This window comes from Dipodomys spectabilis, unplaced genomic scaffold, assembly GCF_019054845.1.
Source record: "Dipodomys spectabilis isolate Male_0828 unplaced genomic scaffold, ASM1905484v1 ptg000145l, whole genome shotgun sequence".
Lineage (NCBI taxonomy): Eukaryota > Metazoa > Chordata > Mammalia > Rodentia > Heteromyidae > Dipodomys > Dipodomys spectabilis.
The window spans coordinates 14838785-14861981 of record NW_024870822.1 but is presented as its reverse complement, the minus strand read 5'-3'; the positions used below and the strand labels follow the sequence as shown (position 1 = coordinate 14861981).

The following is a 23197-nucleotide window of genomic DNA, read 5'->3' as shown; positions in this document are numbered from 1 at the left end:
GGGAGAAATTGTCTCTTAATTCATACCATTATAATTTCTTGTAGCTTGAAGGGGTAGGAGTGGTGGCTTTCTTGAGGGCATTCCCTTTAATTCTGCCCAGGAACCTTCCTCACATCACATATCCGTCTTCTTTAGGTAGTAAAGTCTGGCTGGTGATAACTTTATCAGGATCCAGACAGCTGCTTGGAAAGTTTATTTGTCAAGTGAGACAATTGTCTGGGCTGTTAACAGTCCTAGATGAAATAAACATGTGGTTCACTTAGTGAGCTGCTTAGATATCACTGCCTTGTAGTGGAAATGAATAGATGATATCAGGCACATTTTAATTAAAGAAAGACTGCAGTGCAAAAGCAGTTACATATGAAAAGATCTAATGATAGGTGTTGTAAAGAGGCTCTGGTTCAGACCACTTGATTTGGAGTGCAAATTAGAGTTGGGCTAGGGGGCGCTGTTCTTCAGTTCTTGTTATTTCGGAGGAAAAAAAAAATAATGTGGGCATCACTTACAAATAAAAATTTCACCAGTTACAGTATGAGCAGTAATGGCACAGTATGTTCATGAATTATCTCCCAAGGCTTGCAGATGTGAGGAATATGAACTCAAAGATGGTTCCCCTCCTTGAGTTCCAGTTTGTTTTGCTCACTAGGGTAAAAGGTGAAGAAAGTAACGGTCACATCAGGACCCTCTGTGCCCAGTAAATGCCCTTTGCTGCCACCTACTGGAGAGATTTTTCTCCTTTTGAAGTAATTCCCAGGTGGTTCGTTAATTACGTATTGAATAATGGAGCAGTGAATTTGAACCCCCAGTCTGTGATCCTATAAAACACTGGCTAACTAGGAACACACATAAAACATATTGCTTAAGGATTGCTTTTAAGAATATTAGGAATGGATCAAGTGATCATGAAATTCTGTTGTTAAATGAGGTCTTAGAGAATGTTCAGCATCATTGTACTCTTCATGGACCAGGAAAACAGCAGCCACCATAGGCAATGAGCCAGACTAGATTTGAAGTGGGCCATTGGTTAGGAAGATTTTTTTTTCTGGAAGTCTAGATTCTGGGCAACAAAGGTGGACTGAATGGGCTTTGGGCTCTAGCACTCTTCAAATAGGGCTGATGATTGGCTAGTAGTACAGCAGCAGCAACAGGAGGTGTCATGCTTTTGGAAGTTAAGGTGGAAGTTCTGAATGCCAAAGCTAGGCTTCAAGTGCCTCTGTGACATTGACACGTTGCTTTCCAGGTTTTTAAAATATCTTCTCCCCAGGAGCTTTTCATCCTGTTAAATCTAATTCCCAGTTTCAGCCATTTGCAGAGCTGTTATGTCAAAAGTAGAAACATTAATATAGTTTCTTAGGAAAGGGCAGGAGCTCTATGCTTGGGCAAGAGACAGAAATATTAAAATAAAAGTGGATAGGTGCAGGTGGCTCATGCCTGCAATCCTAGCTACTCAGGAGGCTAAGACCTGAGGATTGTGGTTCGAAGTCAGCCCAGGCAGGAAAGTCTTATCTCCAAGACTCTTATCTCCAATTAACCACCAGGAAACTGGAAGTAGCATTGTGGTAGAGTGCTAGCCTTGAGTGAAACAGCTCAGGGACAGCACCTAGTCCCTGAGTTCAAGCCTCATGACTGACAGAAAAAAAAAGCACAGAAAAAATAAAACAAAAAAAAGCAAACGAAATAAAACTGAATGGAACCAACACTTGCCTAATACAACCTAAGGTTCAGAAGAGGTCACATAAATGCTGCCTTACTAATAGGTTTTCTGATTCCCTAAGCAGTATAGATCCTATTATTGACACTGAGCATATTCATCCTGAAGAAGACAGATTAATGGGGGAGAAGAAAACTGTATCCAGAAACCTAATTGATTTCTTTTCACCTGTTCTGTTTTGTGGGTTGTTTTAGTAAAGGAGCAGAACAGTTCTCAGCTGGGAGGGACAGCTATGTCTCTTGCATTTTCCAGAAGAGCTGAAGACTAGGGAGCTGGCATGATCTAGAGAACAAGTAAAGCAAACTCCAGCTGAGCATCAACGATGTGCCAGACTGCTCTGTTGGAGTGTTCATGTAGCTACCATTGAGATCTCCAGAGTCTGGGAGGAGGTATTATTATCTTCTTTTTATGGATGAGGAAACAGGCTTTGAGAAGTGGTTTTACTGATGGCACGTGCTTTGCAGAAAATGAGGTTTTTTGTGGTTGTGTTTTTTTTTTTTTTTTAGTTTAGTGTTTCACAGTACTTTCTAGATCAAGGGTGTTCTTGTTTAGGGTAGGGATTCAATACACCATTTCTTGTTCTCTCAGTTCTTTAGAGTCTGCTTGGTTGTCTTTGAGGCTTGTTTCATTGCTGGGAAAATTTGGATATTTTTGGAATGAGAATCATGGTGAGACTTTGCATGGACTTTTACTGCAACAGTGTGGCATAGCCAGACAGAAAATTCTGACTGGAAACAAAAATTATTTATTGTGGTATACATGGCTGTAAGTTGGTCTGGTGTTGACTTACCTGGTCAGGTTTGGCTGAGCTCTGTTCTCAGTTAAATAGGGTTCTACTCCAGTGGCCTTTTGGATTAGTAGGCTTGCAGGACCATGTCCTGCAAGGTACAGAAGAACAAGACAATCAGTCCTACCTCTCAAGAATAGTCAAGCCTCAGCTTGTGTAATGTCACTAACATCCCAGTGGTCCAGACAGGTACATGGCTAAGCTCAAAGCCAAGGGATGGAAAGGAATCTTCTAATTCTAGTGAAAGGAACTGCAAAGCACAGGAACTGGATAAGGGAGGGGCAAAGATTTGAGGCCAATAATTCAGCTGACTATAGTCCCTATGAAAATTTCCTTGGCCTTTATGCCATCTGGCCTTTTCATGGCATCCCCAAATATGCATATTGCTCTGAGGTTATTGTTCCCAAATTGACAATCATTCACCCACTAATCATGTAATTAATCAAGTCCTAAATTAAAAGCCTATACTATGTCAGGATCTATGCAGTGCACTGGGGCTATAGGAATGCATGCTTCCTTTTTGTGTCCAGCCACTTTCAAAATTCCTAGAATGAAGGTCTTTGGAGATCATCCTTGATTTAATTTCTGCCATATAGGTACAGAACACTATAGATCAAATTGAAATATTAGTTCCTTTCCTGTCTTTTCAAGGTGATCACAGAGCTGCTGGCATCTGAGCTCATGTGGAGAAAAGCATCACAAGTCTAAACAACAGGTTCCTATGTCTATACTTGGGATGGCAGAAGACTGCCCAGCTCAGTCCTCCTTTTCACTCTGTATGCAGGATAGCAATGGCAGTCAGTTGGAAGGCAAAGTTAGATTATATTTAATCAGGAAAACAGTATCTCCCTTGTCCCTTCCTCTTAAACATAATACTTAAAATCTTGCAAAGATTAGAAATAGAATAATATCCAAGCTCCTTACACTGGGTCACAAGATGGCTCTAGGTAAATAGATTGCATAATTGGCCATATACTTACACTTCAGTTCAAGAAATAAGAAGAAGCTTGACAAAAACAAAGAAGGCAGCTGCAGGCATGGTGCCTTCATTTTAACCTCTTTTTGGCCTTGGCAATGACAGGTTTCAGCTGACCAATCTACCTGATCAACCTTGTGCGGACAGGACCCTCAATTGTGGCAGCAGCTTTGGTTTCCTACCAGGAAAAGAGGAAGGATGGGGTAGATTTCCCTCCCCTCATCTGTAGAGCTTGGGGGTGGGGTGGGGAGGAGAGGCTAGGAGGACAGGAGAGGTTTATGGTACCTCATGATGTCCTGATGAATATTCACTTAGTCTATGCGGGACAAATTGGGTGCAAACTCTCCGAATCCTGCCTCAGAGACTGCATTACCATCACGTGAAAGTTGACAGCTGTTGCTGATTAAAACAGCTCCAACTGCGCAATCAGAATTGCACTATTGAGATGCTGAGTCGAGGGAGATAGAGCCTTTATGAAGGGCTTAAACACAGTCCCTTGGATGATCTGTAGCTTTATTAATACACACACACACACACACACACACACACACACAATTGGGAATCATGAGTGAATCATTCTGAAAAACACTCTCTGGATAAGAGGCACCCTTGGAATTTGCCTGTCTCACACAAGGGAGTTTGGATGAGGAATTATTCATCCGTAATGGGGAAAGGGGCTGGAGAAAGTGCAAAGAAAGTTCATTCTCAATAGGGTGATTAAACAGAGTTGCTTTCCTTTTCTCTTGTGGGAGAAAGTCTCCCAAATACTCATCACTGGCTTTCCTGTACCCCTTGTACTCCCTGCCTGAGTAATCTATGTTTGTATTGCAGCTTGAAATCTGCTATTTAAGGCAACATGCTCTTTGTTTCTTTCCAGTGGTGGGCTTTGGGATGGACCCTGACCTTCAGATGGACATCATTAGTGAGCTTGACCTTGTGAACACCACCTTCGGAGTCACTCAGGTGTCTGGATTGCACAATGCCAGCAAAGCATTTTTATTTCAAGGTAAAGACACTTCCCCTTTGCATGAGGCTAAGAGGAGGGTTTGCCTGGGGAATGTTTATCTGGTCTGTATGTGGGGATCAGGATTGCTATTTTTTCTTATTGCCTGAAGAGTATTTACATATGCAAGGAGTGTTCTGAAGGTAGGAGGAGGCACTAGGGGGCGTGGTAGTAAAATATTTGGTTTGGCAGTGAAATGTTCTCCTGAGGATTTTGGTGGAGCACCCATAGTGGAATGTATTAACAAAACTCTTGAAAACCATTGGCTAGTCATATTTTTTACAGGATATATCCCTTACTGTCATCTCTATTTTTACCCCTCTACCTTCTCTGTCTCTTACCTAATGAAGAGACCATGTGTACAGAGATGTCTATGGCTGCATTCTCTTTGGAAACTTGACTACAGTTCAGTTAAGCATCCAAGAGACACTTTATAAAGGCAGCACAGGATGGTTATTAAAGCATGGGTCCAAATGCTAGTCGTGCTACTGGCTTTAGACTTTGGGCAGGAATTAGCTTGTCTTCTCATATAAAATAGTAGACCCCTGTTTTGTTTGCATGTATGAAAACAGAATGATAAGGCTGGCTGAAGTTGTGTTGGGAAAGGAGGAGCTAAGGGAGAGATTGATTGTGTGAGATTGACACTGGGATATGTTATAGACATATATGGATATGTCACAGTAAAAGTCCCCATACTGCTAATGTATACAAATAAAAATTAATAAAAAAGAAATACATAACAATGACTATCTGTACAGAAAGAAGGAAGACACAAGTGGAGAGAAAAGATGGGGTAAATTATATTCCTTTGGACATATTTAAAAAATTTTCAGGTCAGGTGCCAGTAGGCTCATGCCTATAATCCTAGCTACTCAGGGAGGTTGAGATCTGAGGATTGCTGTTTGAAGCCAGCCTTGGCAGCAAAGTCTGTGGGACTCTTACTTCCAATTTAACCCCCAGAAAACTGCAAGTGGCACTGTGGTTCAAAGTGGTAGAACACAAATCTTGAGCAAAAGAGAACAAGGGCAGCACCCAGGCCCTGAGTTCAAGGCTCACAACTGACAAAAAAAAAAAAAAAAATTTTTAGCCATATTTTTTACTCATTCCTAAAATAAAAAACCAAATATTTAGACTCCAATAAATAAATAAATAAATAAATAAAATGATAGATCATTATAACAGCTACCTCATGGGGATATACAGCACTATCTATTTGTAGCAAGTGCTCACTGAGTACTAGCTATTGTGTTGGAATTCCTTCTATGTACTGCACAGTGTGTGAATAGTAGGGTTATCAGTAAGAGTATATAAGACAGATTCAGTCCCTGCTCTAAAATCTAATGAAGGGCACAGCAAATTACACAAGTCATTATTAAATTAAAATGTCGATAATCGCATTGAAGGGGATGTATAGGCTGTCAAACAAGAACAATACAGGCAGGTCTGATTCAATTGGAGTAGGAGATGGTGGTAGGCAGAGAAAGGCCACCTTGAGAAAATGGTATGTCAGCAGACTTGAAGAGTGAATAGAAGCTTCGTGTTGGAAGGAGTCAGAGCATTTTAGGTAGAGGCAACAGAATATAGAGGTCATAAGCAGAAACCAACACAATGAGGTCTAACATGCGTGAGAGTTGATGAGTGCCTGAACATGTAGGCAGGCACTAGGCTACAGGGGACACAGTAGTCAGAGGTGATATTCTGCTCATATGCCTGGGTTTGTCTGGACTAGTGCTTTATGGCCAGTGTCCATTATGGTATGCAGGAAGCCATATTAATGGTTTTGTATTTTAATCTCAAAGTAGTTGGGGATTTTTGTAGAGATTAAAGTTGGATGGGAACTTATCAGGTATGATAGTAAGGTGGCTTGGACATTTCTGTATCAACAGGAAGGCCTTTTGTGAAGAAAACAGAAGGGCTATTTTAACATGAGTGGGTCAACATTGTATAATGAGATTTACATATGAAGTCCTGTTCCTGCTCTGCTCATCAATCATTCATTCCCCACTACTCTTTGTAGTTTATATTTTGGCAACTGCTTCTGCTATGGCTGCCAGACTGCAACAACTTGGAGGGACTTTTGGCTTCAGTTTTTGGGAAGAATAATTTCATTTTGGGAATTTGAGGCAGCCTTTCCCTGTATTCTTATCTCTTATGATTATATTGTACGCAAGATAATTGTGCCCAAGATTATCTTTTATCCAAGATAAAAATCCTCCTATCTTAACATCTAAAATTTGATTGTATGCACAATTCCTTTTGCCCTGAAGGTGACAGATCTATAGGTTCTAGTAATAAACCCAGGGACATCTTTGGGGGAACCATTATTTTGCTTATCACAATGTATACTCCAATCCCCCAAAGATTCATGCCTGTCCCACTTTGCAAAATATATTCACTCTAATACCAATAACTTGAAAAATCTTAATCATTATATTATCAACTCAAATCCAAAATCTCTTTTTATCAGCTGATAAGTTCCAAATTACATCATCTAAAGACTTTAAACCAGGCATGTACAAGACCCATATGAGGGTAAAAGTACCTTTCCTTTGTAGATCCGTGAGAAAACAAACAAAAAATAAGTACTCTGCTTCCAAAATACAATATGCAGGAACAGGTATAGACTACCACTGGTAGACATTTCTGTTTGAAGTGGGAAGAAATGGGAAGAAGAAAGGGTCACCAAGCCCAGATAATTTTGAAGTACTGCAAACACTATTGAGGTTCAGAGTTTAGGATTAACCCTTTGCTTTCTGTGATGGTGGGGCATTCCTGAGAGATATCTCTTCTTCTGCATGAAGGATAGGGTGTGTTTCTTGAGTAGTTTTATCAGTCTGTTTTCTGCCAGAAAAATTTCAGAGGTTGTCAGTCTTCTTTCATTTTGTCCTTTTCCTCTTCTTTTCAGTTCAAATGGGCATTGTTTCTGTTTCTATAAAATTCTCAAGAATATGATTAATTTAGCTAGGATCTCACTTTGTGACCCAGGTTGGCCTTGAATCTCCCAAGGGTTTACAGATGTGAACTACCATATCAGGATTCAAGTTTTTTGTTGTTGTTGTTGTGGTACTGGGATTTGATTGACTGTTTTTGATGAAATGCTAGTGATTGTGAATTTTTCCTTGTTTGATATTAGGTTTTTCTTTTGGTATTTCTATTCATTATTTTTTAAAAAATATTGTTATTATAAAGGTGAAATACAAAGATGTTACAGTTACATGTCAGGTTAAGAGTACATTTCTTTTTGGGCAATGTCATCCCTTCCCTCACTCTTTCAGTTTAAAAAAAATTCATTATTCTTGAAGTTTGTTGTAGTACAAGTTAAGTCACTAGGAAACAATCCTGTCCTTTTAGATGCTATTTTTAAGGTATGTGGATGGGCTCAGAAAAGAACTAGTTCCAATAACAAAGTAGAGCTAAATTTAAAAGGCAAGACCTTTTGGTATACTGGACTCAATGTCCCATGAATCATAAGGTTTCCATGGACTACCAAAAGGGATATCATTTGGTCCTGAGGGTTTACTGAACACTGTTTCCTTTTGTGTGTTCCTAGTCTATTGTTGGGTGGTTTTCTCACATACTTGCACTGATCACAGGTTCTGTTGAGTAAAGATCTTAGGGGAGATTCTAACTTCTTCCTTTTTCTTATAATCTCCTTTGATGCACTTTGTTCTGTGAAATTCAAGTGCCCCAGCCTCTCTAGACATTCAGCAGAGAGATTTCTGGACTCTTCCTGCATCTCCTCCTCTCTAGAGCCATCAGCTATAGCAATTCTAGGACTCACCTCTTTTGGATATTATGTCTCAATTACCACTTCCTTTCATTGATTGCTGTCTAGTGCAAGAAAACGGCAAACCATCATGTTAAATCCAAGTTTAAATTAAAGTTATATAAAATTAGAAATTTATCTTTTCAGCTATACTAGTAACTTTTTGATGTCTTTATTTGTTATATGTGACTGGAGTTTACCTTACTGGATAGTTCAGGTCTAGAGAGGCTCAGAGACCTTGGCTTTCAAAATTAATATGTGAGAGCAACTAACAAGATATATATATATTAGAACAAGATATATATATATATATATATACATATAATATGTATTAGTACTTGCTATATATGGTTGTGGTGAAGATTAGATGAGTATATAATATAATACATAACTACTTATATATAATATAATATAAAATATACATGTGATATACAATAGTTCTTATTATATATAGTTGTAGTGGAGATGGGATGAATCAATACAAATATGGTGCTCAAACTATATTTGGTATTTGGTGAGCACCCATTAAATATAAACCAACATATTTTGAAGTAATAGGATATTGCTTTGGCTTTTAAAAAAATCACATGTTATCATTTGCTTTGTAGTTTACTAATGGCCAAATTTAACATGCCCAGGTAAATAAGGATGATGAGAAAAGCAGGTCATGGAGGAGCAGAAAGTTAAAGCACAGTACTTTATGTATTAATCTATTCTACCTTCACTTTATCCATAAAAGTAGGAATCATTTTTATATTATTATTATTTTTAATAATACACTATACATAGTTTTTCTTCGCTTGCCAGTAGTGGGGCTGGAACACTTAGCTTTAGTTTTAGCTTTTTGGCTCAAGATTGGCACTTTACTACTTTTTGGTGATTAATTGGAGATAAGAATTTCATGAACTTTCCTGCCTGGGCTGGCTTTGCTCCTGGATCCTGAGATCTCAGCCTCTGAAGTAGCAGAGGGTCACAGACATGGGTCATAAGCGCCCAGGCACTATTATGTCTTCTTATCAGTAAGTATAAGTACTTTGAGACAGTATTGCAGTACCAGTTCTGTCTCCTCAATGCCTTTAGACTCGCTGTTCTTATCTGGGAAGAAGAGGAATGCACATGCAAAATTTAGTAATTAAATTGCAAGGGATGAGAAAGCACTTTTAAAGTGTAGAGAATGAACAATAAGTTAATTATTATTTCTTTCATTTATTTCTATTTCTTCCATGTTTCATCATCTCCTGTCCTGCTATGAGTTGCTCCAAGTTTGGGGAATGCAAGCCTTCATTTCAGTGCTAGCTGATTGATATTGATAAATTTAAGGAGAAAGCTCCTGTAAACCAAAGCACTCTGACAGTACCACCTTCAAAGCCCCATAGGACTTACTTCAGGACTAGCCAGCTTTTTAGTTATCTGTGTCACCTTATCTTTGGGTACTACAAAGACCTTCTTTTGCTTGAAAAGAAATTAGTACGGGGTAGAGGAGGGAGGGAGGTACCTGATGATGGATGGGGGAGGATGGGAGAATGGGTAAGAATGGCATAGGTGTGTTCTAAGCTGAAAAACAGCAAAGCCCCAAACAATAAAACACTGGGGTCAGTGTCTCAGGCCTGTAATTTTAGCTACTCAGGAGGTTGAGATCTGAGGGTCATAGTTTGAAGCCAGCCTAAGTAGGAAAAGTCCATGAGACGCTTATCTCCAGTTAATCACCATTAAACCAGAAGTGGAGCTATGGTTTAAGTGGTAGAGTGCTAGCTCTGAGTGAAAGAAAAAGGGCTTAAGAGACAATGCTCAGGCCCTGAGTGGAGTGGAACTCAAAGGAAGATCCGAGCAGGTTTCCCTTGGTGTTTCATTGATAAAAGTGAATTGGAATATGCATGAATTCAAACATGTTGCTTTTTATTCCTGCTAGGAAAATTGCTTCTCCCCCCCCCAAAAAAGCAGTTCTGTTTTAGAAGAGTTTCTAAAGAAAGGATAGATACTATCTTTCAAGAATCTTGTTTTGTATGACAAAGGAGAACAATGATTAATATTAGTAGGCTGCTTTGAGGGGAAGATTCCAGTCATCTGTACCTCTATGCATTTTTGGCTTTGAGCTAGATTTGTGGAAGACACAAAGTGTTTCAGGCAGAGATCATGGTCTCAGCCAGGCTAATGGCCTAGGAGGGCAGACACTACATAACAACTTTTGATACTTCAGTGCAGAGAAGAGAACCAGCATGCAATCAGGTGTGGATAAAGTCCTGAGAAAATGGAAGCGAGAAATTACTTCGACGTGAAGGAGACTTTCGGGAGAAGTGACACCTTAGCCAGACCTGCAGAGATAAGAACTAAATATGTAGCTTGTGGTTTTTTTTTTTTTTTTTTTTTTTGGGTCCGGTCATGGGGCCTGAACTCTGGGCCTGGGCGCTGTCCCTCAGCTCTTCAGCTCAAGGCTAGGGCTCTACCACTTGAGCCACAGCACCACTTCTGGCTTTTTTCTTTTTGCTTATGTGGTGCTGAGGAATCGAACCCAGGGCCTCAGGCATGCAAGGCAAGCGCTCTACCACTGAGCCACCTCCCCAGCCCCCTATAGCTTGTGCTTCACAGAAGCACTGTTCATGTATAATCATGTTTACAAAACAGTGTTGAAGGAATAAGCTATAGTCCTTAATACTTAGAGAATCTGAGTGAGATGCAGTTACCCAAAGGGTTTGTTTAATGTCGATCTTCCAGATTTCTTGCCACCCACTATTGCCCAAGTCTGAATTGTTTTTTCTGTTGATTGGATGCGCCTAGTCACTAATTGCCTCTGGGAGCATTTACAAGTCAACCTCACTTTGAGTGGGGTGATTTAGTATAACTTTGCATTTAATCAATTAGTGGAGAGATTCAATTCACATACCAGTGTCTCCCAAATATAGGTATTTTTGCTCTTGCCAAATAAAACCTCAAGCAAGCTGTGAGTGGGGTTTCAAGTCCCTCTCTGGGGCAAATTAACACCTGCACTGGCTTATTTGAGAAAATTGTTAAATGGCGATATGACTAAATGTATAGCAGAGCAAATAAACTCCGTATTTATTCCCCAGATCTGCATCATTCCATCTACACTGAATCCTGATCTCTCAGTCATGCTTCACCTTCTATTAAATAGCACAATAAGTACAGCAGAGATACAGAGAGAGAAAAAACAAAGTGATAAGAATTGATGACTTTTAGAAACTGTTGGAATTCATTTCATTCAAGAAATGGAAACATGAGGGTTTTTGTCATTATTGCTGTGCTGTTGTTGCTGATAGTGGTATTTGGGTTTGTTTTGGTGTTTTTAGGAAGGTTAAAAAGAGGATGCAAGAAAGGAGGGCAGAAAGGTGAACAAATAGTAGTCAGTATATAATATGTGGAAAATGACCTATGTCACTTATAGGCAGGGATGGGATGGGGAAATGGGTAAAGCAAAAACAGGAGTGTCATTGTTCAAAAAACCCCAAATGTACTCATTACCTGACTTATGAAATGGTAACCCCTCTATACAATGCCTTAATAATAACAATAAAATTATTTTAATGTTACCATTAAAAAAAAAAAGAAACTGTTGGTTGCATGAGTCAATTCTGTATGAATAAACTGATCTTGGGAAAATGACTCAACTTCAACAGAACTTGTTTCCTCTTTTGGCATTGAGTAATATTGGTAATGTTTCATGCAAGACACTTTTTAAGGATGGACTTAGATAACATAGTTTGTTGTTTGTATGTTAGTTGATATTATCTTTAAGAGTATTTGTTAGAAAATGTGCATCTTCCATTGCATAGATAGGTGGTGTCTATTATGTTCTAAGCTTTTTTTTTTTTTTCTTTTTTTTGGTCTGTCAAGGGTCTTGAACTCTGGGCCTGGGCACTGTTCCTGAGCTCTTCAGCTCAAGGCTAGCACTCTACCACTTGAGCCACAGCGCCACTACTAGTTTTCTGGTGATTAATTGGAAATAAGAGTCTGACAGGCTTTCCTGCCTGGGCTGGCTTTGAATCTCGATCCTCAGATCTCAGCCTCCTGAGTAGCTAGGATTACAGGTGTGATCCACCAGCACCTGGCTAGCTAGGCTTTCTTTAAAGCACAATATTATAATGAAGAATTAAGAAAAACATAACAATAAAGTATGTATAAAGTATGCTTCATTTAGATAATTAAAAATTTCATATATTTTAACTCAGGAAAATAGTTTTGTCTCAAAGAATACACACACACACACACACACACACACACACACACACATTTGCAGTTACCTGCTGTTCTTAAGTTCTAATTAGAATGGATAACTAGCTGAACTGGATTCTTTTGAAGATATTCAAACTCAGGCCTTCATGCTATGCTCTACCACCTGAACTATGCCTCCAGTTGGGATTTTTTGCTGTATGTTTTGGAGCTAGAATCTTTCACATTTTTCTGCCCAGGTTTCCTTTGAACTGAGATCCTGTGGATCTCAGCCACTTGAGTTAGAATTTTAGGCCAGAGCCACCAGTACCTGGCTGCATTTTTTTGAATAAAAAGTGATCCCAATGGTTACATTTAATCCATATTCATGCTTACAGTCTATTTGCAATAGCTAGTATATGTCTAGGACAGGCAGAAAAGGTCAAAAGCTATGTACATATGACCATAGAAGATAACGTTAAGTGAAATGAACCCCAAGATAGGCATATAAGTGGTTTTTTCCTTTCCTGCTATTGTTTCTAACGTATTTATAATGTACCATGTGATTTTTTTTTTTTTTTGTTTCTTTGGTATGTTCTTCCCCCACAGTACAACCCCTGTTTTCACTGTATTTGATTCCTACATCTTGTATATACATTTATCTAATTTGGAGATGGGAAGAGAAATAACAAAATGCTTAAATAAGGATAGAGGTTGACCCATTGTAACAATGAGATGTTCAAGACACTATGTTGAAATGAACTCTACAACTTCTGTGGGGGAGAGGAGGCGGGAAGAGTGGGGTGGTGGGGAGGGAAGGGATGGTAAGGGGAAAAACAAAGGAGGAGGTAACAATGCTCGAAAGGAAATGTACTCATTATCTTACTCATGTAACTGTAACCCCTCTCTGAAAAGTATTTTTACAATAAAAACATATTAAGAAAATAAAAAAAGGCACATAAGCCACCTCCTGTATGTGAACTATTTTCATCTTCATTATGTAGACAAGGAAAGGGATACCCTGAGAACTTGAGTAGCTTACCCATGACCATACATTTGTTGTAATGGACATAGGAGTTATACCAGTAGCCAGAGTCTGCAGTCTGTCTCTTACATTGGGACTGTTTTTCCTGCTTCATAAGAATGGAACTGAATAAGTGTGACATGATTGAGATAAAGCTTCTCTTAGGAGAATACTGAGAGACTTCTGCCAAAATGCCTGGACAGGTATTTTATTCCAGCCAGGACAGATGATATTCTTAGCAGTGGTCAAATCCTATTTAGTAGAATTTTCATGGTTTTCCACTTTGAATTGCCTACTGACTACTGAGAGGTGATCAGTTTGGCTGCTTGAAGAGCACATGTATGAATTACCTATGGAGCTACTTTTAAATAAGTATAAAATTAAAGTGCAGTTTCTGTGGCCAGAAGTTTTCCTTTATCCTTTTCTCTCTTTGTTATTTTCTCCTTTTCTTTTTCCCTCCCCTCCCTTCTTCTTCCCTCTCTTCTCTTCCCCTCCTGTGGCATGTGCCATGTGTCATGACACCTAGTTTTTTATTGGTTGAATCTTGCTAACTTTTGCCAGTAGACTGGCATTGAACTTCAATCCTCCTGATTTCCACTGGAGTAGCTATGAATTCAGGTGTGAACTATTGAGCCTGCTGACCAGGATTTTCTGTTTTGGTTCAAGGTTGGCCTCTATACCACTTGAGCCACTTCCATCCTTTGCCTAGCTACTTGGAGATAAGAATCTCACAGACTTTTCTGCTTGTGTTGGCTTTGAACCTTGATTCTCAGCTCTCAATCTCCTAGCTGTGAACCACTGGCACCTGGCTTGACCAGGGTTTTCTTGAGTGCTTTGTGTCAGAATTATATTTGTAGTGACTGTGGTGCTCTTTGATGAATTCCGTGATACTTAATTGGGATTTTTAAAAAATATTATTGGGATTAAATTCTTTCTGTGGGAACACATCCCTAAAATGAGAATGTAAATCAGTGGAAAAATTTGATATGCAAATATATTATTTAAATACAATTTATAATGGATGCGGCCAATATATGAAGTGAAGCTGAGATCTAGGGACAAGCTTGGTTGGCTCCATCCTCATGCTGACAGCCTGTTAAAAGTAAGGTACACAGACTTCTTGGCAGCATGGGGTAGCAGAGCAATCTGGGGTTGCATGCCTGGGAACCCAGGCTCTAGTCTGGGTGCTTTTACTGTTCATCCCTTTCATATATCACTTCACTTCATCCCACCACAAGTTTTTAGAGCTACAGTATTTTTAGCTCCATAGGGAATTATATTGCAAAGCAAAGCAAAAATGCAGACAAACACAAAGATTGATACAAAATAACAGTCCTATAACTATCCCTCAGTAAAACAAATGTTAACATTTTGTCATGTTGCTTAGAACCTTTAAAGTACAATTATGAAATAAGTTTAGGTCCCTATGTTTGCCTCTCAGTTCCTTTCTTCCTTTAAGCTCTTTAGAGGCTTAAAGAGAATTCAGTGTTGATGAGAATTCAGTGTGTGTGTGTGTGTGTGTGTGTGTGTATGCACACGCAAGTGCATGTGACACACATCACACTCATACATGTGTCTTACCACATTTACAAATTTATTTATCTATATACAAGATATATAGTAGAAATGGCATATGGAAAATGGCCATATGTAAAGCCTTTGGAGCCACATTGCTGAAAATCACATCCCAGATCTGACTTTTATTAGCTGTTTAATCTTGAGTGCGTTCCTTAATTTCTCTGCCTTATTTTTCCTAGTTTCAATATAAATAAATGAAACATTCATTCTCATAGCATTATTCGGTGGATTAAGCCAGCTGATATATTACATGAGTAATATATTAGAACATGATTGGGTGTTTGGTAAACACTTGGTGAATGTCAGCAGTTGCCTTGTGTGGTTTACAAAAATCCCATCAGTGGTATAATACAGTATGGATCTTTCTGAAACTTATTTAGCTTACTGTTGTTCTCAGAAGACATACAAGTCTTCAAAAGAATTAGTCTGAACTGCTGCAGATGCTACAAGGTATTCACTTATTTTGCTGAATTTAGATGCCTTGAAAAACAGCAGTGAGATCTCTTTGTACATTCCTTCTTGTTTATGGTTCTTAAATTCTTAAGATACATACCTTACTGATATAAGTTTATGTCCCTATGTTTGCCTATAGATTGTGTTTCCCTATAGATTGTTTGTAGACTATAGAGAAAATTCTTTAGTGGGATCCCTAATTGTCCAAAAGTAGATTACTAGTATATAATATAATGCCTAATCTCCCTCAGTGAGGGAAATAACACTGGGACAGGAGGCAGGAAATACATTGTTTTGGAGTACTGTGTTAGAAATAATTGAGGAAGCCTAACTTTGGTTTAATGCAATGCCTCTCCATTGGTCCCACTTAAATCACGCAAATTTTATTGGCTACCTTTTGGTACCTTGAACATTCCATGATTTTCCTGGTCAATACCATCATTCGTACTTGCTTTGGTATGGAAGGCCTCCTTGTCTCTCTATTTTCTGTACCAGGATCCTACTGGTCCTCTGGTTTTAGCCCTACTGTTGTTTCTTTAAGGAAGCATTCTATGATCGTCTTGACATTGAAAGGTCATTGTTTCCTTATCAGTCACTACTTCCTATGACTTAGTCCATCCGAGTTTTTTTTAAAATAAGAAATAGAAATGTACTTTCCTTTCTTCCTTCCTTCCTTCCTTCCTTTCTTTCTTTCTTTCTTTCTTTCTTTCTTTCTTTCTTTCTTTCTTTCTTTCTTTCTTTCTTTCTTTCCTTCCTTCCTTCCTTCCTTCCTTCCTTCTTTCTTTCTTTCTTTCTTTCTTTCTTTCTTTCTTTCTTTCTTTCTTTCTTTCTTTCTTTCTTTCTTTCTTTCTTTCTTTCTTTCTTTCTTTCTTTCTTTCTTTCTTTCTTTCTTTCTTTCTTTTTGCCAGTCATGGGGCCTGAGCTCTGGGCCTGGCGCTGTCCCTCAGCTCTTCAGCTCAAGGCTAGCACTCTACCACTTGAGCCACAGCGCCACTTCTGGCTTTTTCTGCTTATGTGGTGCTGAGGAATCGAACCCAGGGCCTCATGCATGCAAGGCAAGAACTCTACCACTGAGCCACCTTCCCAGCCCTTTATTTCTTTTAATTATGTTGTTCCACAGTAAAGCATGGATAACTCCACAGCCCTTCTTGTTTTGTTTCCCATCATAAATCAGTACCCAACAAAATGCCTGGTACTTTTGATAGCTGGCATTCAAAAAAGACTTGTTTAGATAATGAATAAAGAAATGATTTGATGAAGCATGGTAAAATTGTCTAAATTCTTTCTTTTCTTTTTGTCCGTCAGGGAACTTGAACTCAAGGCTTGGGTACTGTCCCTGAGGGCTTTTTGCTTAAGGCTAGCTAGCTATCAGTGCTCTACCACTTTGAGTTACAGCTCCACTTCTGGTTTTCTGGTGGTTAATTGGATATAATCATAGACTTTCCTTCCCAGGCTGGTTTTGAATCTTGATCCTTAGGTCTCAGCCTCCTGAGTAGCTAGGATTACAGGTGTGAACCACCTATGCTTGGCTGTCTAAATTCTTTTTCTATGAGATGCTTCCTTAGAATTTGTTTACAGCTCTCCAGGACTCCTTGCCTTTTGCTAGATTAAACATTTCTGATTATTTTGTGTTTCCTGATTGGACACTGTTTTGAATTCTCCCATCATTTTCTTGTATTTAAGTTACTGGCCATTAGTCCCATTTCTAATGGTATTTGCCAAGTTGCGCTGGCTAAGACATTACAGAGATTCTCCTTGTTCAAGTTCCTATGTTTCTATTTAATTTTTTGTATTATCTTTTAATAGTTGTACAGAGTAGTTGTCATTTAACAAAGCAGTTTATGAATACAATAGATCTTGATCAATGCCATCCCTTTGATCATTCTCATCCATTCTTCCCCTACCCACTCTTCCTTCACTCTTATTTATTTTGTAGAATATACATTGTATTACTGACTGTAGTCTCCCTCTCTTCTCTTCATTTGTCTATCACTTTCCTCTTGATTCACTCTACCCATTTTGAGTACCTGCTTCTTGGTGTTTTATTTTGTTGAACTTTGCCTTTGCCTTTCTAAGGAATTACAGAATTGGGGTTCTCCCTTGAATCTACCATATTTCGGTCAATTCATTTGTATATACTTGCATACCATCCAGAGTATTTACTCACAGGTTTATACACTAAATCTAGCTCCCACATATAAGGGAAAACATGCATCTTTTGTCTGTCTGGGTTCCTATGTTTGTTTGATGGCAATTCTGTCACATTAATTCACCATGAACTGAATGTGGAAAGAAACCCCGCAAAGAGGTTTGTTTGCTTTTAATTGTTTCTGCTAAGCTCTGACTATTTCTTCCTTCTTGATCTTATGCATTTTTTGGACCTACATTTATGTCCTTATGTTCATTACTATTAAATTTCATTACCAACTATAAAAAGAGAGGTCTGGATTCAATCAGCAAGGTCATTTGCTGCTTTTAAACATGAATTTGGTTATTTTAGAGCAACATGGTCCACTGGAACTTTCTATGACAGTGGAACTAGTGTGTGTGTGTGTGTGTGTGTATGAGAGAGAGAGAGAGAGAGAGAGAGGGAGAGAGAGAGAGAGAGAGAGAGAGAGAGAGAGAGAGAGACCCTTGTTTCACAGTTTTGGGTCCCAGGTATCCCTAGGAAAACCACATACACAAGACACACAGACACCCATGCTGGGATACTGAGGCTGTATGTCAGGGAGCATAATTTATCTGATGTAATCTGGGACTTTGTTGTCTTTGGAAAAGCCCCACTGTGACTGAGTGATAGCCAGGGCCAATAATCTTTGGTCTAAGGGAGTCTGGTATAGAGGAAAGGAGAATTTTCTCTTCACAAGTAGAAGGAGAGAGTCACGTTTAGAGTTCCACCTCAATGGGATGGCCTAATTATCCCTCTGCCACAGCAAAGATAAACTCCTTAAACTTGAAGAACCACAAAATCAGCTACTTGTATCAATTTGTTGTATAATGGTGTGAAACCTGCAAACATTTCATTAAGGTAAGCTATGAGCTCTATCTCTTGGCAAAATGTATTACTGATTTCAGACACCAGAGCCAGTGCTCTTTGGAAATCTTTGGTCTTAAAAAGTTCAGATTCAAAACCTGATTCTACAACTGAGCCTGAGTTAGATAAGAATTAGGAGCCAGGCATTTATGAGGCAGGAGGAGGAATATCGAATTGGATCCTCAAGGATAAGGAAATTCATGGATATTTCATTGAGTACAGGTCACCACAAGGACTAATTTTTCTCTCTATAATATTCATTGTGGGATACCTGAAATGTCTGGAACAAGGTAATAGACATTTTTAAATGTAGAATACTGCTGGTGTCTGTGACAGAGGTGAAAGAGAGCCTGTAAAAGCATCAACTGCCTTTTAAAACCTTTGTCTGGAGGAACATTGCTTAAAGCAAGTTTTATGATCAAAGACATAGCCTCACCCTGTACAGGGCAGCAAATGTTTGTGAAAGACAACATGGTTTCCTTCAGTCTTCTCATCACATATATTTGGTTCAATCACCTTTTGGAACAAAATATATTCTCCTTCCTCTCTCTATGGAGACCATACAAAAATTCCCATCTAATCATGCAATAAGAACCTGCAATGATTCTTTACATGAGATATTTATTTCCCTCCTCTTAATTCAGATATGCATGGACAAAAAAGAATGATTATTGGGCTGGGAAGGTGGCTCAGTGGTAGAGCACTTGCCTTGCATGCATGAGGCCCTGAGTTCGATTCCTCAGCACCACATAAGCAAAAAGAAAAAAGCCGGAAGTGGTGCTGTGGCTCAAGTGGTAGAGCGCTAGCCTTGAGCTGAAGAGCTGAAGGACACAGCCCAGGCCCAGAGTTCAGACCCACGACTGGACAAAAAAAAAAAAAGTGATTATTTTATTATTTTTGGTGGACTAAAAGATACACAATAGTCACCTCTATCAGAATCACTTGAAGGAATGTGTTAGCTTTTTGTTCCTATTAAGAAATACTTGCCATAACTAACTTAAAACTAGACAAAGGTTTGTTCTGGCTCATAGTGTATAAAGTTTGTCTATGAGCAATTGTCTCTGTTGTTTCGGGCCTGTCATGGCAGAAGCTATGGTAGAGCAAAACAGTTTACCTTATCACCGGGAAGCAAAGAGAAAATAAAAAAGTGGGTCAGCATCCCATAATTTCCTTCAAGGGACCTCCCCTAATGATCTACAGGCTCCCCATGAGCCTTTGTTCTTTGTGGAGATATTGAAGATCCATGCTAGCAGGGAGGGAAAATAGTTTCGGAAGGAGGCCTCCAAGCCCGTTGTTTTTTTTTCTGGCTCTTGGTTTCCCTTCCTAAGGAAGGGTTGTCCTTCCTTTCCCATTGTACTCTGTTATAACTGAAAATGGTTCATCCAGTTCTTACTCACAGAAAGCTGGAGGCTTGGTGATCATTTTGTTTTCTAGGCAGTCATAGTCCCTTTTAACATAAGACATTGTGGTTCTTTTGCCTATAAAAGAAGGGTAAAACCTCATCCCCAGTCATTTCTAACATCTTTTTAAATATTTTTTTTTATTGTAAGAATACTGTACAGAGGCGTTACAGTTACATGAGTAAGGTAATGAGTACATTTCCTATTGAGCACTGTTACCTCCTCCTTTGTTTTTCCCCTACCATCCCTTCCTTTCCCATCTTTTAAATTCCAGTCTGCGTTGTATACCACGAGCTACTCTCACAATTAATTTTGAGTGCTTCAAACCTACTGGGATGTCATGAAAGCTAAGTGCTTCCTTTCCTTTCTTTATATTTGCAGGTGAATAAAAGTATTCATTGGCAATTCCCTTTACATGGTTAGATGTTTTAGCAGTGGGTGGGGTTGCTGGCCCCTCTATTGCGTTTTATTTGACTTGCTTACAATCCTTTTCAGTTTTGTAATTTGTTACTGAGGACTCAAAGGAGTCTTTCAACTCTACATGCCCTGGAATTTGGCTCTTCTTCGTTCCCTTTCATTTCCATTTACCAGGCGGCCACTTCTGTTTATCTTGTGCTAGTTTGCAACACAACACTGCTAACTGGGTGGGCTAAACAACAGGAATTTATTATTTTTCAATTCTGGACACTAGAAGTAGAGAATCAAAGTAGCCGTGAGGTTGGTTCCCACTGAGTGCTGTGAGAGAAGTTCATTTGGTCTCTCTTGTAAGCTTTCAAAAGACTGTCTCCTTTTTGTGCTTCTTTCCATATTTTTTTCCTTATGTATCTTAATAAGGACACCTGTTACATTGGACTAGAACTTACCAAATGACCTAATTTTAGTTTCCTCACTTCTGCAAAGACTGGAACTTCATCATATGAATTAGGAGAGAGAAGGCACAATTCAATAAGTAACACTTTTTCTTTTCATCCTTGTCAAATATGGCAATAATAACTATTACATACTCCCTAGACTTGGGCTTTCCAATTTCACCAGGTATGCTTTTCTTTTCCAATTTGTTTCAGATGACAGCCTTACCAAATGTTTCACCATTGTAAAACATGAATCAACATCAATATACCCTCCAATAAAACAATTTCCTTTCTCCTCACTTCCTGGCCCCAGGAACCAATGCTGTACATATGTTGTTTGTTGTTAATGGCACACTCTCTCACTTTTTTTTTTTATTGTAAAGAAACTGTACAGAAGGGTTATAGTTACATGAGTAAGGTAACAAGTACATTTCCTATCAAGCACTGTTACTCCATCCTTTTTTTTCCCCTACTGTCCCTTCCCTCCCCACCTCCCCAACTCCTCATCTAGGCTGCCCTCCCACCCCAAAGTTGTAAAGCTTGTTTCAATATATTGTCTCGTACGTCTCATTGTACAATGGGTCAACCTGTATCCTTGTTTCAGCTTTTTGATATTTCCCTTCCCCTCCCCAAATTAGAAAAACATATATACAAGATGCAGGGCACCAGAATCAAATATAGTGACAACAGGTGTTATACCATGGGGGAAGAACATACAAAAGAAACAAAAAAGTCACATAGTACATTAAAAACAACAGCAACAAAAAACCCCTCTTGTGTCCCTATCTTGGGGTTCATTTCCCTTAACATCATCTTACATAGTCATATGTTCATAGCTTTTTTCTGCTTGTCCTAGATGTATACTAGTTCTTGCAAATAAGGGAAACCATGGGACCTATGTTTCTTTGGGACTGGTTTACTTCACTTAATATAATTTTTTCCAAGTCTTTCTATCTCCTAACAAATAGGGCAATGTCATTCTTCCTGATGGTGGCACAGAATTCCATTCTGTGTGTGTGTATGTGTGTGTGTGTGTGTGTGTGTGTGTGTGTGTGTGTGTGTGTGTGAGGGGCATCTGAGTTGGTTCCATATCTTAGCTATGGAAAAGAATGCTGTGATAAACATAGTTGTGCTGGTAGCTTTAGTATGGCCTTGTTTGGGATTGTTTGGGTAAATGCCCAAAAGTACCCTCCCACTTCTTGTACCCATTTTTGTATCAACAGCAAGGCTAGATTTTTGTGGCAATCATCAACCCTTTAGTGTTAGTGATTCATAGTATTAAACTTATCTCTCTGTTTTTGGAAGGAAGGTCTTGCTGTGTAACAGAGCGTGGCTTAGAACTTACCATATTGCTGACAGCAACACTGCGCAACATTAAACAACATTGAACTGGCATGTGACCTATATCCATTGTGAATTTACTTAATCTTCATGTTTTCTTCCTTCTGGGAACCAGTACAACTCTTGTCAGGATATTGATACAGAAATTTATTGTAGTTAATTATGAGAAAAACAAAACAAAAAAATCCTGAAATATCCAGGCTTAAAAAATAGGGTTTCTTAGAAACATGTGTCACTTTTGCTCAAATTTTATTGGCAAAAGAAATCATTTGACCCATATCAAGCATCGAAATAGAAACAGCAATAAGAGACCTCCCATCTAAGAAAAGCCAAGGACAGGATAGATTTACAGCAGAATTCTACAAGGCCTTTAAAGCAGAACTCACACCAATACTCCTCCAACTCTTCAATGAAATTGAAAGAAGAAAGTTCACTGCTGAATTCTTCTTATTTTTTTAATTTTTATTTATTTTTTATTGTGAAAATACTGTACAGAGGGTTACAATTACATGGACAAGATAATGAGTACATTTCTTATCAAGCATTGTAGCCTCCTCCTCCTACTGAATTCTTCTATGAAGCCATCATAACCCTCAGCCCAAAACCAGGCAGAGACTCATCAAAGAAAGAGAACTATAGACCCATTTCTTTGATGAACATTGATGCAATGTTCATTTTGGCCAATTGACTTCAACAACTCATCAAAAAATCATACACCACGATCAAACAGGATTCATTTCAGGGATGCATAGCTGGTTCAATATACACGAATTAATTAATATAAGTTATCACATCGACAGGAGCAAGCATAAGAAGCACATGATTATCTCAATAGATGCAGAAAAAGCATTTGTCAAGATCCAATACCCCTTTATGAAGAAGGGCTCTGTAAAAATTAGGAATCCATGGAACATTCCCCAATACAACCAAGGCTGTATATGACAAACTTACAGCCAGCATTATACTTAATGGTGAAAAACTAAAGCCATTTCCTCTAAAGTCAGGAATGAGACAAGGATGTCCACTCTCTCCACTTCTCTTCAATTTAGTATTAGAATGCCTAGCTACAGCAATAAGACAAGATGAAAACATAAAGGGGATCAAATAGG

At 38.8% G+C, this 23197-nt stretch overlaps 1 protein-coding gene across 1 annotated transcript in view; it reads left to right on the top strand.

The window, feature by feature from the left end:
* The window catches only part of Nell1 (neural EGFL like 1), an 837848-nt gene that overhangs the window by 2765 nt on the left and 811886 nt on the right, over nt 1-23197 (top strand). The window contains exon 2 of the mRNA XM_042691722.1: nt 4352-4480. Within this exon, the coding sequence (XP_042547656.1) occupies nt 4352-4480 (129 nt within the window). The remainder of the gene's footprint in view (nt 1-4351; nt 4481-23197) is intronic.